We start from the raw sequence: 27191 nt of genomic DNA on the forward strand, positions 1-27191 counted from the left end.
TAAATAAAAATATATTTAAAAAGCCAATGATGCTTATAATAGTGTAAAATAATTTTTATTTGAATAATGCCAGTGTTTTAAAAATACAAGATTGATTATTTAAAGTTTCTTCTTAATTATTTGTTTAGCTTTAACTCATATATGCTCCTGAAACGAATAAATTTTTTGTGTCAGAACAAATGAGGAAAAATTAGCATAGTTTAAACTGTCAGTTTACTAGGATTTTTATGTTAAAAATAATAAATTTCTTACTCACAACTAATGTAAAGATCAAGAAATAGAGATCAAACTTTAATGAATTCATTAGATATGAACTGCATCATCAGGTATTTAATCATCCCAGTGCATGATACAATTATATATATTTGGCTAAAAATATATTTACGAGTGCCTCTAGGTGATTTTTGGCGGTACATGGACTCCGAATTTGTGCAATTCTTTGACTTGTTATTTTGGTTTTGTATAACGGCAATTTTTGTGCTGAAAATCGCCGCTACACAGATTCAAAATACAAGTCAAAGAATTGCACAAACTCAGTATCCATGTACACATCGACCTATTTCCACTTAAACCTCCACGATTTCCACGGGATCCAAAATCCATCTCGTAATACGGGTCAAATGAAAATAGGTGTGTAAGTTTTTTAAAATTAAGAAAAACTATTCAAATTTCTACATTATACCAATTTTGTTCATAAAGATGTGAATAATAATGTATGAAGACAGAGAATATAAAATAAAGCCCCGTATTTCAGAACCAGAATGTGTCCAAAACGTGTTGTACACGGAGGGTTAATAAAAAAATCGGAGACTTCCACACACTAGGCATTGCGCACTCCCTTGACTTTGTCCATGTACACATCGATCTATATTCACTTAAAACGTCAAAAGAGCAGCCAACAGAAAAAGTATAATCCCAATAAACTACATTTTAAATTAAACTATGAAATAACATAAAAAAGGAAATTCATCTTAGCACTACACAAAGGAAATATCCACTTATCTTATTTACGAAATTTCTGTGTCTTCAGTCTAACAAAAGTCCTTAATAGCATCCAAAAGCTTCCTAAAATTATCTGAACTAGAATCTGTATACTGGCATTACCACCTAAATTCACAAATGCCTTCACAGCGGACTTTCTAAGGACTGGCTTGTATACTTATTGCACATGGGGAAAACCGCGGAAACACACAGCCAGCCTGTTCGCTGGGATTTAAACTGCAGAACAAACTACCAGTGTTCAGCGACTTTACTGTTCGGTCACTGGTGGGCACCAACAATTATTTTAGGAGCATCTTTACTTCTTGCTGTTTGAATGAGAAGCCCTAGGTATTCTCTTCTGAAGCAATTTCTCAAATCTCGGCAGATTTCCAGAATCAACTTCTAGGTTCTTCATCGCTTACATATCACACACTTTGATATGATTTTACGTTTTGTTTCTCTCTGTTCAAAATCCAAAACTTTTTTTGTGTGTAGTATATTCTGCAAAATTTGAAGGCCACAATGCAAATTATTCTTATGCTAATATTTAGAGAGCTTAAGCACAACTTTGTGATTTAAGGATAGAACCATTGGCTTTCAAAAATCTTCTTTGTCTTTTCTATTCTTTCATGTCTTCACATGTATGATTTTATCCTCTAGGTAAGTAGTCAAATTTTTAAATCTAAGAATAATGTTGAATCATCTGTACTGATTTAAGTTCTGCATTTCAAATTCAGAAGAAGGGTTATTTTGTGGTTATTTTTTCTTTTATGCAGAGACAATTGTTTCTAAATCCTAATATCTAATCCACTAAATGAGCTATTTGTGAGTATTTAAAGAAGTACAAATAGATCCTATTACAATGGATAATATTTTCAATGTTAGCCAAAGATTTTAACTTCTCATTTTCTGTCTCCTCTTCATTAATGTCTTCATTCAAGATGCTTCCCAAGTTCCAAAAATTAGTAGGTTCAGTCAACCATTTTGGTTCGTCCTACAGTCTGAGTAATAAAAGCTGCATTGACATACAGCCCCTAGATTCCAAGTTGGTGGGATTCAGTTCATCAACTGCATGATTTCATGCAAAAGTGATCTTTCTAATTAAATGCTTCAACTACTGAAAGTGTCAGTTTTACACCCACTAAGGCAGCTAAAATTGCAGCAACCAATGAGAGTTTAACCCGGCGGAAGTCGCACCAAGAAAAGTTACTACCCCAATATTTAAAATACGATAAAAATAGTTTTATTTAGTTTTAAAGCTGTTTTTCTTGTTCTCGTGTATTATAAATACGTGAATAATAATTGGGTTTCAAAAATTAATTTCCAAAATAATCTTAGAATTAAAATTAAGATAAATGAAAATAATAAAAAAAAATAAACATTGTGCCTCTAAGTTTCATTGCATCTCTAATACACAATGCTTATTTTATTTCTTTACACTTTGAACGAAATACATTCATGTGTTCTTTTCACGGAATGTTTTCACATTTTAAACATTGCATTCACGTTCTTCTGTCCTTGGCGCAAGGCCAATTTATCACATCCAGTTTTATGTAGGGGTGAGGTATGATACACCCCACGCGCTTTCCCACTGTATTTGTATTCATTTTAATTTTTCGTCGAAACTTCTGCTTTTGTTTTGCATGCAGTACGTCAGTTTCTTGGTAAAGTATTAATCTCTGATTCTTTGTTCAATACTTTTTTTCATTAATTGTATTGTTAAGTCCTTGAAAAACAGACTTCTGTTTCTGTTGGTGGATTAGCAGTTGAATATAATATAATTGAAGCATTTATTACAGTAACATTCAGTGCAGAAAAAAAAAATTCCCTTTGCCCACCTTCTGGTTATTCTGGCAATTGAATAATTGGCTGACATTTCATCCCCCATATCCACTACTCCTTTAGTCATATTATAAAAACATATAATTCCTGCCGTTTTATTTTTTCCAATAGTATCATCTATAGTAGGATCGTTATATAATGTTGAAAGCATAAGAACAGTTTTTCCTTTTTTAGGAACCTTAGGAATTAATGTTTTATCTTTTTCGAAACCAAAACAGTGCAGAAAATATTCCTAGTTTCATCTTCAGTTTCCGAAATGCAATCTTAATCGCTTTCAAATATTTCTAATAAATCTCACAGGCGTTGCATCTCCAATTCATAGGGAGTCATTCTTTTTACCATAATGCGGTTAGAAATGTATAAGAATTTAATGTCAAGTACTTTAAGTTCACTTGCGAGTACAAATATTTACTGTTACATTCTAGAAATAAATTTCTGAACTAAATATTCAGTCAGAAAAACACTTACGCGGACAGGCACTTGGGGTGTGTCATACCCCAGTTCCAACAAAATACCGATAAATATTTTTCTGAAACACACAGGCAAAGAAAAAGCGGTTCTGAAAATCAACCACAACTAGAAACTCAGCTATTGAATGCAGCACAGAATTTCAGTTTCACAAGTTAGGAATATTCCAGTTTTATGTAGGGGTGGGGTATGATACAGCTTACGCACTTTCCCGTGGGATAATAGAAATTTCTCTTTTAATCTAAAAAATACTACAGCAGCATGATCATCTTTGCTGTCTTTACAGAAGATGTGTATTGTGCAATGCCTTATAGTAATAAAAGATGATAAATTGCATTCACGTTCTTCTGTCCTTGGTGCAATTGCAATTTATCACATCTTTCACACTTAGTTGTTTCGAATTTCATGTATTCGTTTTAATTTTTCGTCGAAACTTCTCCTTTTGTTTTGCATGCAGTATGTCAGTTTCTTGGTAAAGTATTAATCTCTGATTCTTTGTTCAATACTTTTTTTCATTAATTGTATTGTTAAGTCCTTGAAAGACAGACTTCTGTTTCTGTTGGTGGATAAGCAGTTGAATATAATATAATTCAAGCATTTATTACAGTAACATTCAGTGCAGAAAAAAAAATTCCCTTTGCCCACCTTCTGGTTATTCTGGCAATTGAATAATTGGCTGACATTTCATCCCCCATATCCACTACTCCTTTAGTCATATTATAAAAACATATAATTCCTGCCGTTTTATTTTTTCCAATAGTATCATCTATAGTAGGATCGTTATATAATGTTGAAAGCATAAGAACAGTTTTTCCTTTTTTAGGAACCTTAGGAATTAATGTTTTATCTTTTTTGAAACCAAAACAGTGCAGAAAATATTCCTAGTTTCATCTTCAGTTTCCGAAATGCAATCTTAATCGCTTTCAAATATTTCTAATAAATCTCACAGGCGTTGCATCTCCAATTCATAGGGAGTCATTCTTTTTACCATAATGCGGTTAGAAATTTTTAAGAATTTAATGTCAAGTATTTTAAAATCACTTGTGAGTAGAAATATTTACTGTTACATTCTAGAAATAAATTTCTGAACTAAATATTCAGTCAGAAAAACACTTACGTGGACAGGCACTTGGGGTATGTCATACCCCAGTTCCAACAAAATACCGATAAATATTTTTCTGAAACACACAGGCAAAGAAAAAGCAGTTCTGAAAGTCAACCACAACTAGAAACTCAGCTATTGAACGCAGCACAGAATTTTAGTTTCACAAGTTAGGAATATTCCAGTTTTATGTAGGGGTGAGGTATGATACACCCCACGCTCTTTCCTGCGGGATAATAGAAAATTCTCTTTTAATCTAAAAAATACTACAGCAGCATGATCATCTTTGCTGTCTTTACAGAAGGTGTGTATTGTGCAATGCCTTATAGTAATAAAATATGATAAAATTTGACCCACGTTTAAGACAGTGGTTCAAGAAAGGGTGGTTTTGCAACTTTGCTGATGCATCAAGTACTGATCGAACTGCTGATTTCTTTCATGGCAGGTCAGTAAAGTAAGGTTTTCCCATACAGAACCACTCAGTTTTGAGGAATATTTATTCTCAATGACTCCTTCATCCAGCAATTCTAAAAAAACATTTTGACATTTGTCATACAAGTGGTGGGATATGAATTTTGTGTCACTTCATGTATTTTCTGGGCAAGGCTAAAGTTGTAGGGCAGAGGAGAAATATCAGTTCAAACAGTCTTTGTAATGATTGTCTTTATTAAATTTGACTGTTTCTAGGGAGTGTTCTTTAGCTTTTGAGTCTTTCTCCATTTTAACTTCTTTATGGGATTCTTGATTCATGTAACATCTAATCTCCAGAGATCAGCAATTTCCATTTTCTTCATAAACAGTGGTCTACTGGGACTTTACCCCCTAATGTCCATCTGAGATGGGTTTCAACTGACTAAATCTGAGGTTAACATTTTTCTTCTGCCTATCAAAAGCCTACCAATAATATCTGCTCTGATGAAGACTTGAATTGAATAAGTTCATAAGAGGGATTAGTATCAGTTAAAACAAAACCTTTCAGTTCCTCAAACTAATGGTCTTTATTTATTGGCAGTACACTTTCACATATGATATCTTGATCAAAAATTTCAAAATTGCTAGTGGAATTCCCATGTAGTTGCTTTATTTTGTAACAGTTATGCTTATCTTTCTTTGCAGGAACACCACTAACTTAAGAATGTTTAATGATCTCTTGGCGGGTAGAATTATTTCATTTGTTTTTCAATATCACTCAAGTGCACAAATTTGTGAGCCAATATCACAAAACACAAAGATTATGCTCTCTTTTTAACCAGAAATAACTTAAGCTTTAAAAAATGTCTGAACTTTGGATTTAAATTATGTCTGAAAAGTTAACAAATTTTTCAGTAGAAATTTTTTCTGACTAGGCATGCTGCAGGTCTGCAGTTAATCAGACGTAAAAAGAACGTCTTTTTTACTTCAAATGACACGTCGGTACTTATGTATTAATGCAACCAGGCCAAAATTCGTATAAATTGCCAAATTTGACAACCCTACTACTACGGCAACCCTACGTGTTATATGTAGTTTTTCGTAAAGAAATTATTTTTCTTACTGGTTAGATTGAATGCCCTGAAATACTTTAACTATGGGTATTTAGGATCTGCCTGCAAGTGAGAAAGATGCTGTCGAATTGTTGCAGGGATATGGAATTATACCAAACGAACGTACTTGTAAAAATTCTCATAAAATGAAACTGTATTTTGGAAAGCAAATCTTCTGGAAATGTAACGTCGAAGAGTGCAATCAACATTTGGGTATGAGAACCAGAAATTGGTTTGAAGGTAGCCGAATTTCATTTGTGACAGTGGTGCGCTTCATTTATTGTTGGTGTAAAGAGTTAACCTCAATTAAATTTTGTGCAGAAGAGATGGAAATTGCTGACAAAACTGTTATAGATTGGAATAATTACATGCGGGAGATATGTGCCCTTGAAAAGGATGAAAAAGAAAGAAAGCAAATAGGTGGCAAAGGACTTATTGGAGAAATAGACGAAAGTTTATTTGTAAAAAGAAAAAATAACACTGGGCGTGTACTACCACAGCAATGGGTTTTCGGCGGAATTTGCCGAGAAAAGGAAGAGACTTTTTTGGTTACTGTACCTAACAGAAGCACCGTTACCCTCATGGAAAAAATTTGCGAAAATATCAAAGGAAGGAAGCATCATTTATTCGGATTGCTGGAAAGGATACAATACAAGTGAGTTCGAAAATGCTGGATTTCTGCATGGAACTGTTAATCACAAATATAACTTTGGGGATCCCAACACGGGCATTCACATACAACATGTAGAGCACATGTGGGGCTCAGCCAAATGGCGCAACAAAAAACAGAGAGGAACAGCCCGTCATCATCTTGACTCATACCTTATTGAATTTATATGGCGCCAAGCTCAAGCTGTTAATAGCGAAGACGGTTTTCAATCAGTGCTAAAAGCAATAGCCAAAAGATTTCCGCCGAAAAAATAATTCTGCAACTTATTCAAATTCGAAACCGGAAGGGTTTAATTGCTATTTTATATTTAAAACAAAATAATATAAAAAACTGTATTAAAAATTATCTGTAATTAATAAATGTACATTTTCTATTCTTTCTATTCATACTTTTTTACTCAAACTTACAAATCGCGCCAACCTGGTTGCGATAATACGTAAGTACCGACACGTCTTAAAAACATGCAGCTTTTTCTAACTGAATAACTAGGCACACAAAGCAGCATTTCTTATCTTTGTCACCTGCCTATCCTTTAGTGTGAGTTTTTTAGCGTTAAAACAATCAGCACTGGCATGCTTGCATTCATAAAATGTGCATCTTGGTTTCATTCTTTTTGGTTTTTTAATAGATATCCAGCAGTATGAATGCCTTAGAAATTTTGCCTCTTTAAGGTTCCAAATTATATATATCTTTAGTTGAACCAAAACTTGACATTGCTAGATATTCTTTCCTCTCCCTTTATGAAGAGGAAAGAATATCTTTTCAGGAGTAACATCAGATTCAGCATTGCTTCACATTCTTTAAAGAACTGGAAGAAGGTCTTTTATTCCAAGCTTTTAAAAGCACTCATCAAAGCGTGATTCCATCATTGGATAAAGAATAGATGCACATTTGTCTGTTCTAACTCCCAGTGTTGCAAGAGTTTGTAAATAAGTTTCAAGCTTATCGTAGAAAAAGATCGGTGATAATTTATGATTGGGTTGTACAGATTATTAATTGCAACAGCTCCCTGACATATATTTCTACCAAAATATCTTCTCCCGAAATGAGCCTTATATGATTACTTAACACTAAATAATTTTCTTAAGTTGATATGTGTATGAATCTTATATCATTCTTTCGGCAGTTTTTGCATAATTCGCTCCACTATCTCTTTTGCTCTGGTATCAGTGACAGTTATTTACACTGAATGTTGTAATTTGTTTTCAGGAGGAAACAGTATCATCATTTTTATCAGTATGTTCTAATTGGCTTCAAAAGGGTAGCTATTCTTTTAAATCATTGCCAAATTGACTGAACTGTAATTTAGGCAATTTTTAAAATTTTTCTTTGAACTACTAGTATCTAAAACTGTATTCTCACCAACTTTGCTTCATTGTTTAGTTTAATTTTTTCTAACTCAATTCTTTTTCTTGCTTCTTTTTCCTCTAACCTAAATTTCTTGATTCTCTCGTCAACAATATTCTCCAAAATTCTTTCAACAAAATCTGAGTAATTTTTATATTCATTGCTGTTTAGAATCTTCTTTAAATCGAAATTTTTTTGATAATATAACTACTTCACCAATAGTGCAACTGAGTGTATATTAACTTGTCTAGTATAGCTACTTTGCTTTAAGTTTTTTTCATACATATATATTTCACTGATAAAAGCATAATTTCAGACTCAATTAATAAACATGGCTTAAATTTACAAAGTCCTGTCATGAACGCCAAGTATAAAATGTAATCCAAAAATTCACTGAATTTTCTGCTATTAAACTAACTTTTAAGCTCTAGACTCCATAAAGGTCTTTGATAAAGAAACATTGTACATCAAAGATTCTCAAATGAAGACATTTTTGTTTACACCCTTTAATTCTACGAAGCAAGTCGAGAGAATTACTCATTGTAATACTGAAATTGAAAGAATCCTTTTTAGAACAACAATAAACTGAAATTAAATATTCTTACCACTTATAAATTATATATATGGAATATCATTTGTATTTATTAAAATAAATACATAATAAGCAGATGATAACAATGCCAAAGATCAGCATGTGGCTTGCAAGGTGAAGCTTGACTGTAATACTGTATTTTATCAGTAGAATTTTATTTAATATGGAATTAATCTTTTATTCTTCATGTTTCTGAACAATATTTTATTAAAATGTAATTTACAGGCAACTGCTGTGTATCAAGCAAGACAGAAATTGCAGTGTATTGCCAAAAGCAATGAAAAAACTGTTTCTGTTGATGAACTAATAAAATATGCACATAGAATTAGCTGCTCATATGCAGTTGCTGCACCACACAACTGGCAACCTGGTAATATCATCTGCATTTTTAAAGATCATTGAAATAGATGCATTTTTTTTATAATCTGAATGTTATTTCAGTATGATAATCATCATTAAGAATTATAAACTGAATGCTTTTTTAGAATCTCCCGCCAACCTGATTTACGATATATTTCTCCCAACTTTTTCCTATTCTTAAAATTTCTCACAATTTTTATGGAACTTGGCTTAATACTTTGTTATATGAACAAAACAAAAAAAGTGATTTTGGATGTCTGAAAAGCAATTGAATTTTCTCTTGATTATATCTAAAACAAAACCTTGCGAATTAGATAACTTCTGCTTTGTAAGTGAGATCATATACGTATCCAGAAACGTCATTAAACAGTTCTCCAATGGGCATCGTGCTCCACTGCGTGTCATCTGGCACATATTAGCCAATGAGGACAAAGCAAGCTGTTATTTGGATGTTCTTTAGTTAATTCGGTCATTTTGTCCTGAGTTGTGTGAGTACACATGCCTTCGGGAAATATTTTTATAAATTATCATCTTTTGTTATGTCTGCGAGAAAGGTGAAATACATGTGTACATTTCAAAAATCGTACACAGTTGACTTTCATTCCATTATTTCCTGAAGGGAAAAAAAAAAAAAAATTGCAATGTGTACTGCCTGTCGTTGTGATTTTTCGATTTCGCATGGTGGAAGGGCAGATGTTCTCAAACATGAGCATACACAAAAACACAAGGACGACATGAGTTGTTTTGAAAAAATGAAAAATTAAATATTTCTTCGGAAACAAAGGACCAAAAAGTTATTAATGCAGAATGTCTGTTCTCTGCCTTTTTACTGGAGTACAACCTGCCACTATGCCACAGCTGAAAGAGGGCCAGCTTCTTTACCAATAAATGTAGATGAACACATTGTTGATATTTATTATTATCTTGAAAGGAGTTCTAAAGGAAAGGAAAAATGGAAACAGTTCTAAAAGAAAGGAAAAATGGAAACAGTTCTAAAGGAAAGGAAAAATGGAAACAGCTGCATAACAGCAGTTTACAATTAGAAAACTTGGATGAGGTTATAAAATCAGCTAGGATTGACACCCAGTGGAGTTCAATTGGAAAACTGAAAGATGCTGATGGAATTTTAAAATATAGTGAACTGTCTAGAATTGTGTTAGCCATCTTGACAGTTTCCCATAGTAATGCAGAGTGTGAGAGGATTTTCAGTGTTGCGAAACCGAGGACTAAATTTAGATCTAATATGATGACACATTAGAAATGTGATGTTCATGTGATTTGTAATGTGATGACACATTAGAAAAACTTGTATTAGCAAAAGCAGGCCTAAGGGGCAATTGCTATGAACAAAATTATGAAGTTTCTTTCTTAAATTTCTTTATTTTTAAAGACCTCAGTACATATGGTAATTTGGTTCTCACCAATGCACTGTGAACAATTCTCAGTGCTTTTCAGCAATAAAATCTGTGTTATTATTTCTTGCAGATATTGTTTGGCAAATCCATTCAAAAGAGTATCAAACAGATTGTTATTTTCTGCACCTTCTGTCATATGAACTTTGATGAGTAAGATGAGACTTGCTGATGAACTGGGCCATGTTGTCATTTATTCCTCCATTTTGCTATCTACACATTTATTTCATTGTTTGCATATAGTCACCAGTTTGGGGATTGAAATTTAAAAAAAAGCCATTTCTCCTTCCTTATCCTCTTCCCAAAAGAGAGAGAGAGAAAACATTAACAAAAAATAAATAAAGATAAAAATCTCATATTTGTAGAAGAAATCTGCCACTGTTTGTAACATTTGTAACGAAAACTGATTAAAGTGTTTTTTTCTTTTCTTAAATGATGCAAGTAATAAAAATGTTTTTTATGTGTAAGGTATTTTTGTGTTGCTTGCATTTAAGAATTAGTTACTATTTAAAGTTAATTCATTCTTAAAAACTATATTTTCGTCATTTAAAAAGTTTTTTTTAACATTGTAAAAAATCTCCCGATTTCTTAAAAAAATCTGATTTTTGAGTGTCATAGGTTGGCAAGTATGTGAAAATGATAAAACATTAACTATAACCGTATTAATGCCAAGTCCAAATTAAAATTATTTTTATGTAGTCAGATAACAGCATGGTATAGCCATTGCTACTATTATGCAATACGTGAAATCTTAAATTTATTAAAAATATTAGCAGAAGTATTTTTAAAGACCTCAGTACATATGGTAATTTGGTTCTCACCAATGCACTGTGAACAATTCTCAGTGCTTTTCAGCAATAAAATCTGTGTTATTATTTCTTGCAGATATTGTTTGGCAAATCCATTCAAAAGAGTATCAAACAGATTGTTATTTTCTGCACCTTCTGTCATATGAACTTTGATGAGTAAGATGAGACTTGCTGATGAACTGGGCCATGTTGTCATTTATTCCTCCATTTTGCTATCTACACATTTATTTCATTGTTTGCATATAGTCACCAGTTTGGGGATTGAAATTTAAAAAAAAGCCATTTCTCCTTCCTTATCCTCTTCCCAAAAGAGAGAGAGAGAAAACATTAACAAAAAATAAATAAAGATAAAAATCTCATATTTGTAGAAGAATCAGAACAGCTTCTACAGCTGCCAAATTGCAAGAGTCAGAGTCAGGAGTGGTATTTTTGGCAATGTATTCGTGGGTACTGAAATAACCAACAAATATTTAGGTCTTTCTTATGTGCTTGTTCTGTTCCTGGTGTGATTTTGTACTTTTTGCCATAGATTTGGGTTTGCTGCAGTTTAAGCATAGAAATTCTAGAGAAATATTTTATTTAAAGATGAATAGATTGCAATCTCACAGTAGTTCACAATCCCACAATTCCCTCACTTTTTTTTAAATGCTGAAATAACCCTTTTTTCTTTTTTTTTCCTTATTTGTGTGTGCATATTATTCTAAAAATATTGTTTTATAAGAATAAATTTAATTAAAAAAATTAAATTTAAATACATATTTAATTAAATATTCTTTGCGCCATTGCTGCAAGGAATGAAATTTAAATTTAAATTTAATTTTTAACAAATAAAAAAAGTAAAAAAGCAAATTTAAATTCTAAAAAAAAGGAAAAAAGGCCAAAATAATTTTTAAAAAAATGTGCAAATGTAAAAGATTTAATTCTGGAACTAATCTACAATATCATTTAAATTCAGAAGCATAAGCAAATCAAGTGCAAAATCAATCCATGAAAATAAATTTACTAATTTAATAAATGAAAATTAAATTAAACAATTTTTTTTTTTAAAAATGCATATGTGAATGACCGTTGAGTAGGCAGGAGACAGACTTATCAAGAGGAAGTTGCCTCCAAACCTAACTCTCCAATCATTCAATTCGTGTTTCGTCATTCATGCAGGCAAGGGTAAAAGTCAAAACCAAAAGTAATTCCAATAAAGTGGTACCCCTAGAAATTAACATTTAAGAATTAAAGTTCAAAAAGGAAAACACTAATGAAGTCCCTTGAGAAATAAGCAAGTAAAGTCAAGAATTAAACTTTTCCCTAAAAAATTAAATTTTTTAAAAAAATTAGTTCCTTGTAAAAAATTTTAGAAACCAATGTATTTTAGAAACCCTTGTCTACAGAAACTTCCCCTACACGAATATGCATATCAATAAAAAGGAACTAGACATAAACCATATAATCCAATAAGAAACAAAAAGAACTAATTCACAATTTTTTTTAAAAAACAAATATATATTTAAAAATATAATTTCATATTTAGAAAATACCCAGATACTACATAAAAAATTTTAAAAAATACTTAAAGCAAGTAAATAGCAAGTTTTAATTCTAACTTACCTACTAATGAGTGTTGGGGTCTGCAAAAGTGTTGTGAAAGAGAAGTAAGTGTGTTCTTCAAATTATATAGATGGTGCTTATGTAGGTAAAGTTGAGTGTCAAGCTGCTATCTTTGTTATTTGGTTTCTAGATTTTTTTATTATTTTTTATAAGGATTTTTTTTTTTTTTTTTTAATTTAATTTTTTAGGAAAAAGTTTAATTCTTGACTTTACTTGCTTGTTTCTCAAGGGACTTCATTAGTGTTTTCCTTTTTGAACTTTAATTCTTAAATGTTAATTTCTAAAAGTACCACTTTATTGGAATTACTTTTGGTTTTGACTTTTACCCTTGCCTGCATGAATGACGAAACACGAATTGAATGATTGGAGGGTTAGGTATGGAGGCAACTTCCCTTGATAAGTCTGTCTAGTGCCTACTCAAGGGTCATTCACATATGCATTTTTTAAAAAAATATTGTTTAATTTAATTTTAATTTATTAAATTAGTAAATTTATTTTCATGGATTGATTTTGCACTTGATTTGCTTATGCTTCTGAATTTAAATGATATTGTAGATTAGTTCGAGAATTAAATCTTTTACATTTGCACATTTTTTTTTAATATTATTTTGGCTTTTTTCCTTTTTTTAGAATTTAAATTTGCTTTTTTACTTTTATACGTATTTGTTAAAAATTAAATTTAAATTTGTTTAAATTTATTCTAAAAATATGTTACAGTCAAAAGTCGTTAATTCGGACATCCATAATCCGGATCTCAAAGTTAAAAACTTTCTGCGCATGCGCCGCGTTGGCACATGCGCACAGGCATTTTACGCGTGCGCGTAAGACCTTGACTACTGCGCATATGCATGTGCGCAAGTGCAGAATACGTTTTCGCCTGCACGTTTAATGTATAACAGACGGTGTAAGCTAAAATTATCTAATTATCTATTTCAGTTAATGTTAATGATTGCATTGTTCCTTAATCTTCGAATTGGATCCCGCTGATTATTTTTTGCAGACTGTAAGAGCAATTTTATAAAAGTAAACTTGAACTTTCGATTATGTCAAATAGAATTTCCGATGCTGGAACTTCCAAAGGATCTACAAAACGAAAGTATGTTTCGATGTCCAACAAACAAAAAGTGGAATTGCTGCAAAAAATGGATAAAGACATGAAGAATGTGACAGAGAGGTTAGTGAAAACGAAAAAAATTTCGATTGACAAGTTAGTCAGTATTCTCGGCACAGCAATTAACGGGACTTGAACTGCGGGACTTTGTAACTGAACAAGAAATTATGTCTGTTTATAGAATTAAAGAGAAAGTATTCACATAAAATGAAGCAACTTAAACAACTTACATTGAAAGAAATGTTTAATAAAGTAAACAAATAAATATTAAGCTCTTTTTTTTTTTTTTTTTTTTTTTTTTTTTTTTTTGTAAATTTTGATACCCTTTAGATCATAATTGTTCTTTATTTCATAAATTACGATTTCATATTTTTAATTTTAGAATTTCTGCATGCCATCTTACGAGATTTAAACTGATGATCTATAATCCGGAATCGAAGTCCCGACGAGTCCGGATTAACGACTTTTGACTGTACTAATTAAAGACTATATGTTATAATATGAATATTAAATTGATTTATTGAAACTTATTCTGAAATAAGGTGCTTGTAAATAAGATTGTCATCTGCTAGTCTGTTTAAAAATGGTGTTTATTACAAGTTGAAACTAATCTTAAATAGTATAAGCATTGAAGGAATCTTAAATAGTGTAAAAATTGACTTTTATATTTAAGTAAAAACAATTTTTCCTAATTAATTTAATTAACAGTGACATAAATATGAGCTTTCCCATCAAGAACAAATATCTTCTGCAGATCATTGTTTGGAAGATGATTAGTCTTTATGTCCAGTCAGTATTTTCAAATGTGTTTTTATTCAAAAAATTACATCGTCATGTATATGCGACTACTTAACACTAAATAATTATTTTAAGTTGATGTGTATGTGAATCTTGTATCATTGTCTTGGCAATATATGAAGTTATACTGAAAATTTTACCCAACAGTGATAAAATACTTGTCATAGACATTTTCTTGTAGAAGAAATGTCACATCTGGAAGGAATGTTCTAAATAAGACCTAAAATACTAGTGTCTAAAATTTAATTTTGAACAATTACATATAACTGATTTTTGAATTTTCTGTGTTATCAGTTATGTAGTATGGTCACAATTTTGAGTGATAGAAATGTTACTGGCCATTACTGGGATAACTTAGATGTTCAATGTGGTAACTCTGTTGTGGGCATTGTGTTAGTAATCAAAGTCCCACTCCATCCTCGTAGTGAAAGTGTTGGGGAGCAAGCACTCTGACAAATAATATCTCAAGATTCTTGAACAGAGGTGTTAACCAAGAAATCACATTGATAATTTGCAAAAAATATCTGTTGGTGTTTGCTGCTTGTGGGTATTTGTTACCCTGATGGAAAATGCTGTTTTGTATGCCCAGAAAGTAATAATAGTGCAATTAGCTGCTGCAACTTATCAGCATATCAGTATGCTGTCATTGTGTGCCGTATGCTTGCAAGAAGATATTGATTGTTGATATGATGTTGCTCTGAATAATGATTGCACATTGATGCTCAATGCACAGTGCAATCTGTCTCTAAGGATAGCTCTGGTACAAAGTCTTTATAAGCATTAATGAATGATTCAGATCTGCACAGAAGGTTGTATAACTGTAATATCCTCAATGAATTACTTTGGCAATTGTCTTTATCAATAATGGAGCCTCTAGACCTCTTAATGTACCACAGATTGAACGTGCAGCTACTACTGTGTGATATTGTAGCTGTCGATCTAGGCTTTATAACATTTATCTTATTAACTTATCCATAACCATTTCCAAGAAACCATCCAATATCAATGAAATGACTTGCATACCATTCTTCAATCATTATATCCATATTTAATACATTTATTTTTGCTCACTGAGTTTATGCTTCAAAAGTCAACCCATTTATATGCAATCTGAGATTTATCATAGTGAATGTATAAGTTTGATGAAAATGCCGTACTTAACCCTTATTTGGCCACAATAAAAAAATAATTTGACACAAAAAAAAAGTTTCTGGATGAAAATACTTAAAAAATTAAGCTCAATAAAATAGCTGTCCCTTTTTAGCATCCTTCCAAATCATGTGGTTTACTGAAAACTGAAATAATTTGGCTTATTAATCTAAATATGGTTTTAAATGTACCATAGCAAAATACCATAGCAAATGTACCATAGCAAAGTACTGTGGCAAAATTTCAGTTGGATAGCATTTTCTCTAGTAAGTAGCGTGTGTGCGGTGTCCTATATTTTAATTTTAAAAGTTTCTAAATGTACAAAATTCTGAAATTATTTTGGTATTTAGATGTTTGGGTTGTGTAGATTCTGCTTGGCTTTTTAATTAAAATTTCTTCTAAATCACATTTCAGGTGATCCACGACGTCCTTATCCAACCGATATAGAAATGAGGCTGGGCTTTCTTGGGCGACTAAGTGATTTACCTCTGAGTGGCAGTATGTTACAGCAGCAACAAGGAAATCTAGATATGTCAGTTTCTAGAGGACCTCATGGTGGTATGCTACTTGAGAATTATTATTATTTTAATATTTCATAAATTGATTATCAGGCTTGCCTTGTTATTTATATATATATAATTGGTAAAAAATATATTTACAGGTACCTCTTGGCAATAATTGGCGATTTTTGGCGGTACATGGATACTGAGTTTGTGCAATTCTTTGATTTGTTATTTTGGCTTTGTGTAGCAGCTTTTTTTGCCCAAAAAATCGCTGCACACAAAATCCATGTACACATCGAACTATTTTTACTTCAGAGAAATGCACAAACTAGTCATTACTCACTCCCTTGACTTTGTCCATGTACACATTGATCTATATTCACTTAAAAAGTGAAAGGAGCAGCCACAAAAAAAATATATATAAATCTCAATAAAGTACATTTTAAATCAAAGAATCAAATCACATAAAAAAGGAAATTCATCTTAGTACTACACAAAGGAAATATCCATTTAACCTTATTTACAAAGTTCCATGTCTTCAGTAAAAAAAAAAATTCCTTAACAGCATCCAAAAACTTCCTAAAATTATCTAAAAGTAGAATTTGTATACTGCAGGGTTGCCACGCTACCTGGAAAACCGGAAAAAGTCAGAGAATTCGAAAATTGACGAAAAAATTCAGGGAATTTAAGTATTTTAGTTAAAATCTGGAAAAGTCGGGGAATTTCATACAACGTTCCCACCAAAAAAACCGAGTTTTGAGACATCGGAAGAGATCACTTTTTTGGCGAATTGTGTATCACGTGAGTGTCATTCGGGCAGCTGGCATAGAGCCAATTTTCGTAGCTCCAATTTGATTGTCTTTTAGAAAGGCAAAGCAAGTTTCCCGCAACTTTTGGTTTCCAGTAACCTCGAGAATCGCATGTGCAGTGCATGAACTAAAGAAAGTACCTGTTCTCGTATGAAACAAAATGGGTTTAATCCTAGTATACGGTACCATGGAGGTTAGAATCAAAGAATATGTATTGTAAAGAAGGAAAACCTCTCTGCAACAGACGTGGCTCCGTTCCATCATAGAAAGAAACAGCTGTGCATGCGCGATATATCTGTCGCCAAAGCTCGAAACCAGTATCGAGGTTCGAAGGTCACGTTATCAAGAGTTCATAAAATGAATATCATTTAAAATTTCTTTAAACTCTGAAGGAAAAGAAAATATTTTTTGGCACAAGTAAATTAATTCATGGATTAGTTATTTTGAGGGGGGGGGGGAAATACGAAAATCTGTTTTTAAAATGATTGCGAAAAATCCAAGTGGAAACGTTCTTTGATAAAACGTTTCTTCTTGGATTTTTCGCAATAATTTAAAAACGGATTTTCGTAGTTTTCTTTTTTGTCAAAGAATGCTTCTTCTTAACACGTTTTTCAATTTCCTGTACACATCGCGGAGAGGGAAATTCTGGCCGCCAGGTTCTGTCGCCAAATCCCTTGGCAAATTTTCCCTCCAAAATCTAGCAGCGTAATAGCATTTATGTGTATGGAACCTTTTCTTCTTTACATAGACGTTCTTTGGTTAGAATAATCTCCATGTATGGTACAACGGGATTTGGTGACATGATGATGAGCAGTAAACGGGTCATTTTGGTCTTGGCAACAATTTTCAAAATCGTGCCAAAGCCTTACCGTATTCTAGGATTTTACCGTAAAATCTTTTTAAACTTTTTTTCTTAGCCTTACCGTATTCTAGGATTTTACCGTAAAATCTTTTTAAACTTTTTTTCTTCTTTTTAATAAATACCTTGTCATTTTGCAGTAAAATAAAAAAATAGTAATCAATCATGATGTAATATTATATTCGCTAAAATATCGTTGATTATTCTAATTCAATTTTTAAGTAATTTTCTTTATTTTTATGTTATTCGTATCATTTAATGTTGCTTCTTCCCTCTAAATTTATTTATTATTAGTAAATAATATTTCCAAATTTCAGGAAATTTTCTCTGGCATAATCCTGAAATTAATTCTAGCAGTATGATGACATACCATCACGAAATTTAATGCACATAATTTTTCCTTATGTATGCTGCAAAATATATATAAAATACCTCAGTTTATTAAATAAATGTCATTAAATACTAGATTTCTTTCTTTCGTTTGGCTGCAAAATGTCTGCAAAAAAAGCCTTATTTTATTCCAGATTGGAGAGATTCTAATCTCAATCTTCAGTGGAGAAAACAACTCCTATTATAATTATATTTGTGTTTTCAAGTGTTAAGGTGCCTTTTAAGAAGACACCTCACACAAATTAAATTTACCAAAAATCTAACCTAACTATTTAGCATTGCGTTGTGATTTATGAGGACCGGATTAGCCTCGTTTTGAACTGGTGATGATCATGAGTAATAATTAAATAAAACATACAATTGTTATCCAATGTATATATCTTAAATTTTATTAAGTTTCTTAAGTAGAAAAGTAAACAAAATTCCAAACAAAGTATACCAAGAATAATTAAGAATAAATGTCCTTTGGGATTTATTGAATAATTAAGTGAATTTGCTACACAATACAAGTAATACCATAGTTAATTTACCTCTTAACACAGCCAACGTACATTACGCGGATAGACTGGACTTGAAACACACCTGGAAAAGTCGGGGAATTTCATTCTCCTGTTTGAGTGGCAACCCTGATACTGGCATCGGCACATAAATTTGCAAAAATAAGAGTCAATAATATCCTCTGATTGCTCGGCCATACGCATTTCCTTCCTGCAGATAGGACACTTATAATGGCTACTAAGTAAACCTTCGTTGACACACCAGTCAATTAATGCTTTTTTCCTTTTCAGTCCAAATTCTACAGAAACTTCAATTAATCTTGCCATTTCACAGTGTAAACCACAAATAATGTACTTCTTATCCAAAATCCAGCACACAAACAAGCCTTTCCATATCTTTTCCCATCATTCAAATTCACCGCTGTAATGCTTAACCCTTAACTTCCCACTGTTGCATTTCTGCAACATATGATTTATTTTAATTTAACAGACTCAATATTTTTTTTAATTACCTACAAATCACTTATCTAAGAAAAAAAGATTACTGCAACGAAATACATGCTAATTTTGTCACTAGATAGCAACACATTTTTTCCAGAAATCACAACAATTATAAAAATCTCTGTTGCCTCAAGAACTGTGTTTTTGCTATAAAAAAATCCATTATATTTTATGCTTCCTCTTGTTTATGGACGAAAACAATTACCAGGTAAAAAATTTAAACATTTTATGTTCATTTAAAAGTAATTTTGATTTTTTAATGGAAAAAGTTTGAAAGAAATTTGATTTTAATTATATGTTGCAGGTCTGCAACATTGGTCTTTGGTTACCGTTTTGACATGGCCAAAACGCGTATACTAACCTAAGATGAAATTGCTAGATATATGAATAATTTGGACAAATTAAGTGATTTAAGTGAGGATGGTATTGAATATTCTGCTGATGATATTCATTTTTTACCTGATTGTGTGTCATCTAATGATGATTCGGATAGCGACTGTGCAAATAGTGTTGTTTCACAAAATACAATTCAGAATATAAAAAAATCCAATGATGATGATAATAAATTTGATAGAAATATTTCAGTCAGTGTGTGTGTGTGATTATGGCAAGGCCTCGAGAGCTATCTGCCTACGGGGAGGGATGACTTCGTGGAGGATTTTCTAAGGAAACTGGCTTGTATACAAGTTACACATGGGGAAAACGACCATGCAGCCAGCCCCGTTCGCGGGATTCAAACATAGGACCGAACTACCAGTGTTCAGCGACTTTACCGCTCGGTCGCTGGTATATTTCAGTCAGAGAACTTTTTTTAAAATTTAACTGTTAAGAATAATAAAACATTGTCAAAGAATATTTTATGGAAAAATCAAAACATTTCATTGATTGAAGAAGTAATAAAATTCCATAGAGATGACACGCTCCCAAGAGAAATTACGGATTTGGACACTACGTACCAATTTTTTAAATATTTATGAACGGAAGAGATCATAAGTAACATTTATGAAGACCACAAATGATATGCTATTCAAAAGAATCCAAGTAAGCCTTTGACTATATCAGAGAATGAAATAAATCAATATTTGGGTATTTGTATTTATGCATCTCTAGTTCACTTGCCAAACTATAGAGCATACTGGTCAGAAGAGCTTGGATTTGATCTAATTAAAGAAACAATGAAGAAATCTGAAAATTAAAAAAATCTAATGAATTTACAAAAATTCAAATCTGAAGTTGCGTCATGCTTATGCAAAATGGGGTACAATCGAAATGCTAAAAGAGATAACTAGATTTACCTAGTAATACTTCAATAGAACAAATGTCTCAGACAAAAAGATGCAAAGGGACTGCCCAATCCGTTCCATGTAAGGACATTCGTAGAGATGGTATAAATCATTGTCCAATATGATCAGAAAAGAATATGGTGCAAATTTTCAAACTGCAAGAGCTACACTCAAACTGAGTGCGAAAAGTGTAAAGTAGGGGACTTTTTACAACAAAGTCAATAACTGCTTTAAAAATTTTCATTGTATCTAAGGCTAAAGCAATTTATAACAATGAATAATAAAATCCTCATATAAAAAAAAGTTTTGTAATTTTACAGCACTACTGCACAATGTTGCACTTCTGCAACAAACAAAAAAATGACTGAAATTCAATTTAAAACTGCTTAATTTTTTTTTAAATATTTGTCCCTTTTATTATTACTTAAGAAGTAGCTGATATAATTTTTTCATAGAAATTTAAAAAATTGGGAAGTTAAGGGTTAAAAGCATTCACTTAATCTAGTGCTGAAGTGGCGCTATGGTAAATTAACATAGTAAACTTTAAACAGTGCATTTATTCTATTGTGATTTTTGTGCTATCGACAAAGTAGATTTAATTCAAAATTCGTTAACTGTTAATTCAGTGATTTTAAATGAAATGCAAGAAAATTGCATATAATTTAATATTCCATACTAGGAAGTCGTGGTGTGCACATCAGATTTTTTATTAACAGACTACGATTTGAAAGCTAGCAGTGGCAACACTTTTCGAAATAAAAGATTTTTATCGCCATCGTGCACAACTGTTGCCACTCAGGAAAATGAGTATTTTCAGAGTTTTTAATTTATATCTCAGCTGATTTCAGATGCACAAAGATGTGAACAGTTCATATGGCTTCCCACAAATTTTTGAAATCAAAAATAATATATTTGATCTTTGGCAATGCTATATTTTTATTTCATATTTTGTAAAACTTAGAAATTTTTCATTAACAAACCCTATGATTCGAAAGTGAGCAGTGGCAACACTTTTCGAAATAAAGCAGATTTTTATCTCCAGTGTATGCTCCTGTTGCCATTTGGAAAAAATGAGTGCAAAAATTAGAATTTTCAGAGTTTTTCATTAATATCTCGGGTGATTAAAGTGGTACAGAAATGAGAATAGTCGAAATGGCTTCCCAGGAATTTTTGGAATTTTGAATCCCATGAATTCCACATTGTTGTTGTAAGAATAATAAAATTTTGATGGGTTGCATGATAATAAGCTTCTTATTGAAGGCATTTTAAGGTTTATTGGGTTGTGTCCAGTGTTTCTTATTTCTGTTTAATATTTTTTATTAGTTAGTGGTTTCTATAGCAATGAGTAAATTCATTTGTAATTATTCAATGTTGACTTGCATCAAAAGGGAATAATTTTGTGCCAAATGAGGCAACTTAGTTCCAGATATCAAGTTCAAAAAAAGACTTTGATTAACATAATGGACTGTTGATTAAATCCAAAGTATTTTTGAGTCATTAATATTTTCTATTATATTGATTCAAATCTAAGCAAAATGAAAGGAAACTGGCCAGTAGAATTTTAACAAATACAATTTTGGTATTTGCATATTAACACAAGCAGCTTGGTGCAATCTGGTGACTTTTTACACATAAAAAGCTAAAAATTTCTTATCAAGTGCAATTTTGCAACCCCACCCCCTTTTTTTAACTTTTGAAACTCTTGTTATTTACTGGAATTCAAAAAAACATTATCAACCTAAAAATGAAAACACACTTTAAAAAATTAAATGCTTAAATTTTTAGCAATGTCCTGTAATTTTAGCACTCCTTTCCCCATAGATACAGCAATCTGTTTTTGCTTAAAAAAATTAGAAAATTGAATCAACTTGGCATTACACAACGGCTGTCAAATGAACCCCATTATTGTTTCCTTTAGTCACTTTTTTGACAAAATATTGTGGTCCTACAGATACTTTAACACAGTTTCCTCCATCGCAGGCAAACTCCACAAGCAATATTTTAGAATTGAGTAGAAGGCAAAAAAAAATATTTGTATCTAAAAACCATTGGAACTTGGAATACAACAAAAAGAATGCATGTGAAAATGGTGATATTGCTTTAACCGAAAGACTGCTTTGTGCATGGTTGGCAGATGTCAGAATTTGGCAACTTCCACAGAAGTAGTTGCAATAATGTATATGTACCAATTTTTTTTCAGCTCTGTTCCCAGTCAAAATAATTTTATTTTTGAATTCTAAATTTTATTCAAATAATTCATGATTTTAGGATAATACCCCTATCAAAAGATTAAAACAAAATAATTTTTAGTACTATGAAGTTTATCAGAAATTATTACCTGAAATGCTTAAATCATCTCAGAATTTATTCATATTTGCTGATAAAATTTTAAAACAAATAATTTGCCTTTTTTAGAACAAAATCCATCCTCACAAGCTGGAACATTTACCTGGCCAGCATCAAGTGATTTGAAAAGCAGTATGAGTGCTTCCAGTAACCATGGGGTTGGCATGGATACTAAATCTCATAATAAAGAAAATGAAGATGTGGAAGTTATGTCTACTGATTCGTCCAGTAGCTCATCTAGTGACAGTCAATAATCAGTATAATTTATTTTGTAAATATTTCATTTGTAATATCTCTCATGTCATTTACATTTGTAATCATTTGATTCATCCAATTAAATGATTTTATAATAGTATATTTTCCATTTATATTCATTAAGCAGTGTTGTGGCTATTGTATAACATATATGTGGGGAAACAAAATATTTCTAATAACATTTTAGCACAAATTAACGTAACTCAAGAATTAAATAAATCTGCTGTAAAAATTGCATTCTCACCAAAACAAAGGTCACCAGAATACTTTGTTGTAAATTTGTATGTTTTACCCAGGTAGCACGTCTCCAAAAATATACGTATAATTTTGGTGAAATAAGGGCATGGTATTTTTTGCACGTTACTTTTACGAAATTTATATGAATGAAAAAGGCTGAAGTTACTGTTGACTCTTTATCGTTATTTTCCACACGTTATTTTTACGAAAATTATACGAATCCGAATGTACTGAAAAAAACTACCGCCATAATGGTATATTTTATTCGTCACTTTTACGGATATTATACGAAGTCTAAAAAGATTGAAAATGAAGTTTATTAATTCAAAATATTTAGTGCATTTTTGGCATTTCACTTTGTTTTCCTTTTCCACGAACATGAAAAAAGGGGCATTCATATATGAGGCTGAAATTTTTCTATGAATTTTAACATGTGAGCTAAATCTTTACATGCATTTTTGCAAAAAATTATATTTTCTTAATTTAAAGATCTTTAAAATAACTTATTTATTTTCTTATATCAAATTTGTTATTTTTATTCCTATCAACACTTACATTAATTTACACAATTTAATTTCTTTTATGAAAATCCTATTACCCATTTAAATGGAATAAGCTGTATATTAAATTTGTGTACTTACTGAGTTTGGTACAATACTCGCCTTATTTTATTTAGCTAATGTGGGCAATTAAATTGGAATAAGACTAGCAAATCTTTCATGTCGAGGAATAGAATAATAAATAAAGCAGAAGATGCTTGAAAATGTTTAACTTCTTGAACAATAGTTTAATGAAGACCAAAGGATCATTAATTATAATCAAAGATATACTAATATTTTTATTTAATAATAATAATAATAACTCTATGAAATTGCAAGCTAAATCCTGATATTTTGCATATATTTCAGTTCCTTTAATCTTTGTTATAAAAATCACATGAGGCTAACATTTTTTTTTTAATTTTGTTTAATGTATGGGAAAAATGATATAGTGATTTTAATAATTTTTATATGAGGAAAAAAAAATAAATAATTATATTATATTTTATATTTTTCCTGAAACAGTTAAAGACATTCTTAATATGGAGATCTACAGAATAAGTACAAGGGTCTAGTTAAATGAACTAAAAATTTGAAAATTAGTTAAATGAACTCAAAATTAGTTAATTTTACGCTAACTTATAAAAATTAACCGGATTTACGATTATACACTGAGCATGCGCATACACAGACATTTCTATTTTTCGTAGAAAAATTGAATTATTACCTTAATACAGTCAAAAGTCGTTAATTTGGACACCCATAATCCAGAATGATCTATAATCCAGACCTCAAAGCTACAAACTTTCTGCGCATGCGTCGCGTAAGACCTTTACGTCTGCGAATATGCTTGTGCGTGTGCACAAAATAAGTTTATGAGTGCGCGTTTAATGTATAACGGACGGTATAGGCTAAGTTAAAATTATCTAATTATCTATTTCAGTTAATGTTGCAGATTGTGTTGTTCCTTAATCTTCGAATTGGATCCGGCTTATTAATTTTTGCAGACTGTTAGAGCAGTTTTATAAAAGTAAGCTTGAACTTTCGATTATGTCAAATAGAATTTCTGATGTATATTTATTAAAATGTAAAGGATCTACAAAGCGAAAGTATGTTTCAAAGTTCATTAAACAAAAAAAAGTGGAATTGCTGCAAAAAATGGATAAAGGCATATCCTTTGTTTATCTAAACTTTAACGTTTGTTTATCTAAACTTTGTTTATCTTTAACGCTGGGGCACGCAATGAATTGGAAGTTGATCTGTCAGGGCTATCCTTATCTTCAGGGCAGATGTTTTTATTTTATTTGGCTTATAATTCCTTACTAAATGTAGTATTTCATCTCGATGTACTCCGTCTTTGATATGATTTAAATCAAATTCCTCGTCATTATAATTCGCTTCCGATAGCGAAGAAAGTAATAGAGGTTATTGAAAACAAAAAAATTTCGATTGACAAATTAGTCGGTAGACACAGCAATTATAGGACTTGAACAGCAGAACTTTGTAACTGAACAAGAAATTATGTCTGTTTATAGAATTAAAGAGAATGTATTATCACATAAAAAACGAAGCAACTTAAACAACTTACATTGAAAGAAATGTTTAATAAAGTAAACAAATAAATATTAAGCTTTTTTTTTTTTTTTTTTTTTTTTTTTTTTTTTTTTTTGTAAATTTTGATACCCTTTAGATCATAATTGTTCTTTATTTCATAAATTACGGTTTCATATTTTTATTAAATTTTGATACCCTTTAGATCATAATTGTTTTTTATTTCATAAATTACAGTTACATATTTTTATTTTTAATTTTATAATTTCTGCATGCCATCTTACTAGATTTAAACTGATGATCTATAATCCGGAATCGCCGAAGTCTGGACGAGTCCGGATTAATGACTTTTGACTGTACAGAGATGCTGTGAATATAAATTTATATAAGCAAAAGTAAGTTTATTTCATATGCTAATTTAGAGGCTTTCTTAATATGTTTAACTATAAAGAAAAAAAATGCATTGCAATTCTTATTCACTGACCAATGGAAAAGCAGACACTTTCTACTTCCGGTTGTGGCGGGATATTTGTGAAGTCAGCAATTGCGGTCGAAAAGAATGGTAAAGTCGCAAAGAATAGTGTTTGTTCGTGGATTGGCGTTTGTGACTGAATCCATCGATGTTACTAATTATTTGAAGAAAGTAAGTGAATATTTTATATTTTCAGTGTTTAATACGCATACTTTCTTGACCTATATAAAATTTTATAAATAGCGTCTGTGTAGGAAATGTGATTTTCCATGTGTTGTTCTTTTGTGTACGTGCCTAATGATTCATTTTCAGGATTTGGTACTGTTAATGACATAGAATACCAAATCAATAAATTGAAAAAAATTTGCCCTAGTCTGTTTCTTACTGTTTGTGTCACTCCTGTTTGTATGTGTCTCACCTTTTTATAGTTATATTATTTTTACTCAAACGTTTTAATATTTATCTTAAAGCATACTGTAATTAAGCAGGAAATAGCTTTTAATACAAAAAGAAAGGCAATATTAACATGATTAATTGTTCAGAAATCTGTTTTGGAAATATTATCTACCTTATGCCAAAAAATAAAGCATGTAACTTTCATTTATTTATGAAATTCAAAATTTTTTATTTGCTTGGTGTTTTCCCTAAAAATAATTTAATTTCTTATTTTTGAATTTAGTTTTATAAATTTGCTTTAATATATAATCTTTAACTCAAAGATATTGTGCTATTAAAACAGGAAATTTTATGCGATAGAAACACAGGTACTTTGTTCCAAATCTTTGTTCATTTTATTTTGTATGTACTGAATTTTCTGTAATTACTGAAATATATCAAGTTTTCTTATCATGAATGCACTTCTTTTTTGTTTGTTTGATTTCTTCGTTTTAAAAGATCTTGTTTGATTTCGTCGTTTTAAAAGATCTGCCATAGTTAAAGAAAGAAAATAAAGTAAGAATGCTTTACTTTCAGTTTTGAATCAATTTATTACTATTTACTGCAGCTTCAGGTTTCTCTAAACATAATTTTCGAAGTCAAAACTTGATAGTTATGTTGATTATTAGACTTGCATGAAAAAATTCATTGAAAAGTTAGTATTTGATCTAAAATACCTTAAATTATTTGAATTATATTTTACTAAATCATGTATTTTGATATAACTAGAAAGTTAAAAAAATGAAAA

At 30.9% G+C, this 27191-nt stretch overlaps 1 protein-coding gene across 1 annotated transcript in view; it reads left to right on the forward strand.

Moving 5' to 3' along the window:
• Positions 1 to 23309, forward strand: part of MED4 (mediator complex subunit 4) — a 34518-nt gene extending 11209 nt beyond the window's left edge. Inside the window, exons 4-6 of the mRNA XM_035350077.2 lie at positions 8751 to 8895; positions 16181 to 16324; positions 23024 to 23309. Of these exons, the coding sequence (XP_035205968.1) occupies positions 8751 to 8895; positions 16181 to 16324; positions 23024 to 23208 (474 nt within the window). The 3' untranslated portion in view covers positions 23209 to 23309. The remainder of the gene's footprint in view (positions 1 to 8750; positions 8896 to 16180; positions 16325 to 23023) is intronic.
• The last annotated feature ends 3882 nt before the right edge of the window (positions 23310 to 27191 follow it).

This window comes from Stegodyphus dumicola, chromosome 6 (genome assembly GCF_044657685.1).
Source record: "Stegodyphus dumicola isolate Sdum_Otavi_A_Nest chromosome 6, ASM4465768v1".
Taxonomy (NCBI): Eukaryota; Metazoa; Arthropoda; class Arachnida; order Araneae; family Eresidae; genus Stegodyphus; species Stegodyphus dumicola.